We start from the raw sequence: 1679 nt of genomic DNA on the forward strand, positions 1-1679 counted from the left end.
GGGCGGCTAAATAAAGGGAGCGTTAAAATCACGGAAAGAAACACGCCAGCAGCAAACACGGGTGGGGGAATCGGGCGGCGAAGGCGGCAGCTTCCGCGCCTGCCCCCGAGTGCCGGGCGGCCCCGGCGGCTGCCCCCGGACGCCCCACGGAGGATTTCTGGTGCGGGGGGGCGGCCACTGCGGGCGACGGACGAATACTCTGAAATTCGGAACTGGAATGAATCTCGAAGCACAGAGCTGTTACTTTGCCTCGCCGGCTCTGTTGCCATCGCCACAGGAATTTTTGGCAGGGGACCTGCCGGATTTCTGCTCACCGAAATTGGACTTGCTGGTACAAAGGGATCCTTAACAGCACCCTCTTTGACACTGCAGGCTTCAGGGGAGTTACATCAAAGATGAACCATTTCTAGCTGAAATAACTGCGTTTGGCTGCACRGCAGGAGCGAGTGATCCAGCAAAGTGCATCGTTTAACAGCAGGAGCCGGCTACCAGCAAGCGTCAACCCCTAACGCTACATCGCGCTTTCYAAGAGGATCCAGCCCACAGCCATCCCATCCCTTCCCAGTACTGGAAATATTTCAAGACTCTTCCAGGAGAGGTGAGGCCACAGCCTTGAACACCTTCCAAGGAGGAAACAGGAGGGAGTTCACCTCCCTGATTTTCCTAGTGCCTCGGAGGCCAGACCGCGCCAGACGGAGGCACTGCGCGTTGCGGGGTGATGTCAGCCGCTGCTGCCGTCTTCCAGATAACTCATCTGTTACATATTCACCTCTCACATCCTCCTCCTCCTCCTCACCATAGTGATTTGATTTGCTGAATAAGTTACAAACATAAATACATATTAAGAGAGGTCAGTTTTAAAAGTGTTCATTAGATGTAGCAGACCAGGACAAACCTCGATCTAAAAAGATGACCAACGTATGAGCTGTTATAAGCAGAGCTGGCAGCACTAACTACAGCTTTTGCACCCTACATCCCTTTGTTCATCTGATTATGATTTTGCCAAATTTAAATYATTCAGGTGGAAAAAAAATCTATTCTGGGAGAATCTGCCTCATGCTGTGCGTTTTTTTCAGGTTTCAGCAGAGCTGGTCCAGCTGTTTCTAAGTATCAGGTTAGGGGAAAGCAGACTCCTTTGCCAGCACTGAGACATCCCTGTACTGTGCTGAAAACCTGTGGTGCCTCACGGCGAGGGAAACTCCAGGAGCGGAAAGAGTCCAGCAGAAAGTCAGCCAGGGGTTGCCTTCTTGCTTCTGCCTTTGCTCTTCTGCCTGAGGCTGGGCTCTGCGGTCAGGCAGAAGAAGACCCCAAAGCCCTGCAGTGTTCAGGCCACCTGTGGCCTGGCTTGGYCCTTTGGCGACCTGAAGAGCTCTCCTTCCTTGGCAGCACGTATCCAGGGGCACGCGGCCACCAGCGAGCGCCCTTTTCCCTCGTTCTGTTGCCATCTCCGAGAAAACAGAAGTGAGAGAGAGAGAGAGAGAGAAAAAAAACATTAATGGTGTTTTTAAATTCCATCAAAGATTTCCAAGCCAACACATGCCAGATCCTCAGGGGGATGCACTGGTAAGGCGCCTCCGTTTCCGCTAGCCCCCCGCAGTCGGGATGTTAATCCCTCTTCTGGGACATCTTGACTCTGCAGAGAGGGATATGCGGCATTTATGGCTCTGTGGTAAAAGGAA

At 52.8% G+C, this 1679-nt stretch overlaps 1 protein-coding gene across 1 annotated transcript in view; it reads right to left on the reverse strand.

Moving 5' to 3' along the window:
• Window positions 1–1445, reverse strand: part of HHEX (hematopoietically expressed homeobox) — an 8762-nt gene extending 7317 nt beyond the window's left edge. The window contains exons 1-2 of the mRNA XM_085325520.1: window positions 1162–1445; window positions 651–813 (exon numbers count right to left, since the gene is read on the reverse strand). Coding sequence (XP_085181646.1) covers window positions 651–813; window positions 1162–1445 — 447 coding nt within the window. The remainder of the gene's footprint in view (window positions 1–650; window positions 814–1161) is intronic.
• Window positions 1446–1679: the final 234 nt, after the last annotated feature.

The sequence above is a fragment of the Rhea americana genome, unplaced genomic scaffold, assembly GCF_003343005.1.
Source record: "Rhea americana isolate MKP2758 unplaced genomic scaffold, rheAme1 scaffold_122, whole genome shotgun sequence".
Lineage (NCBI taxonomy): Eukaryota > Metazoa > Chordata > Aves > Rheiformes > Rheidae > Rhea > Rhea americana.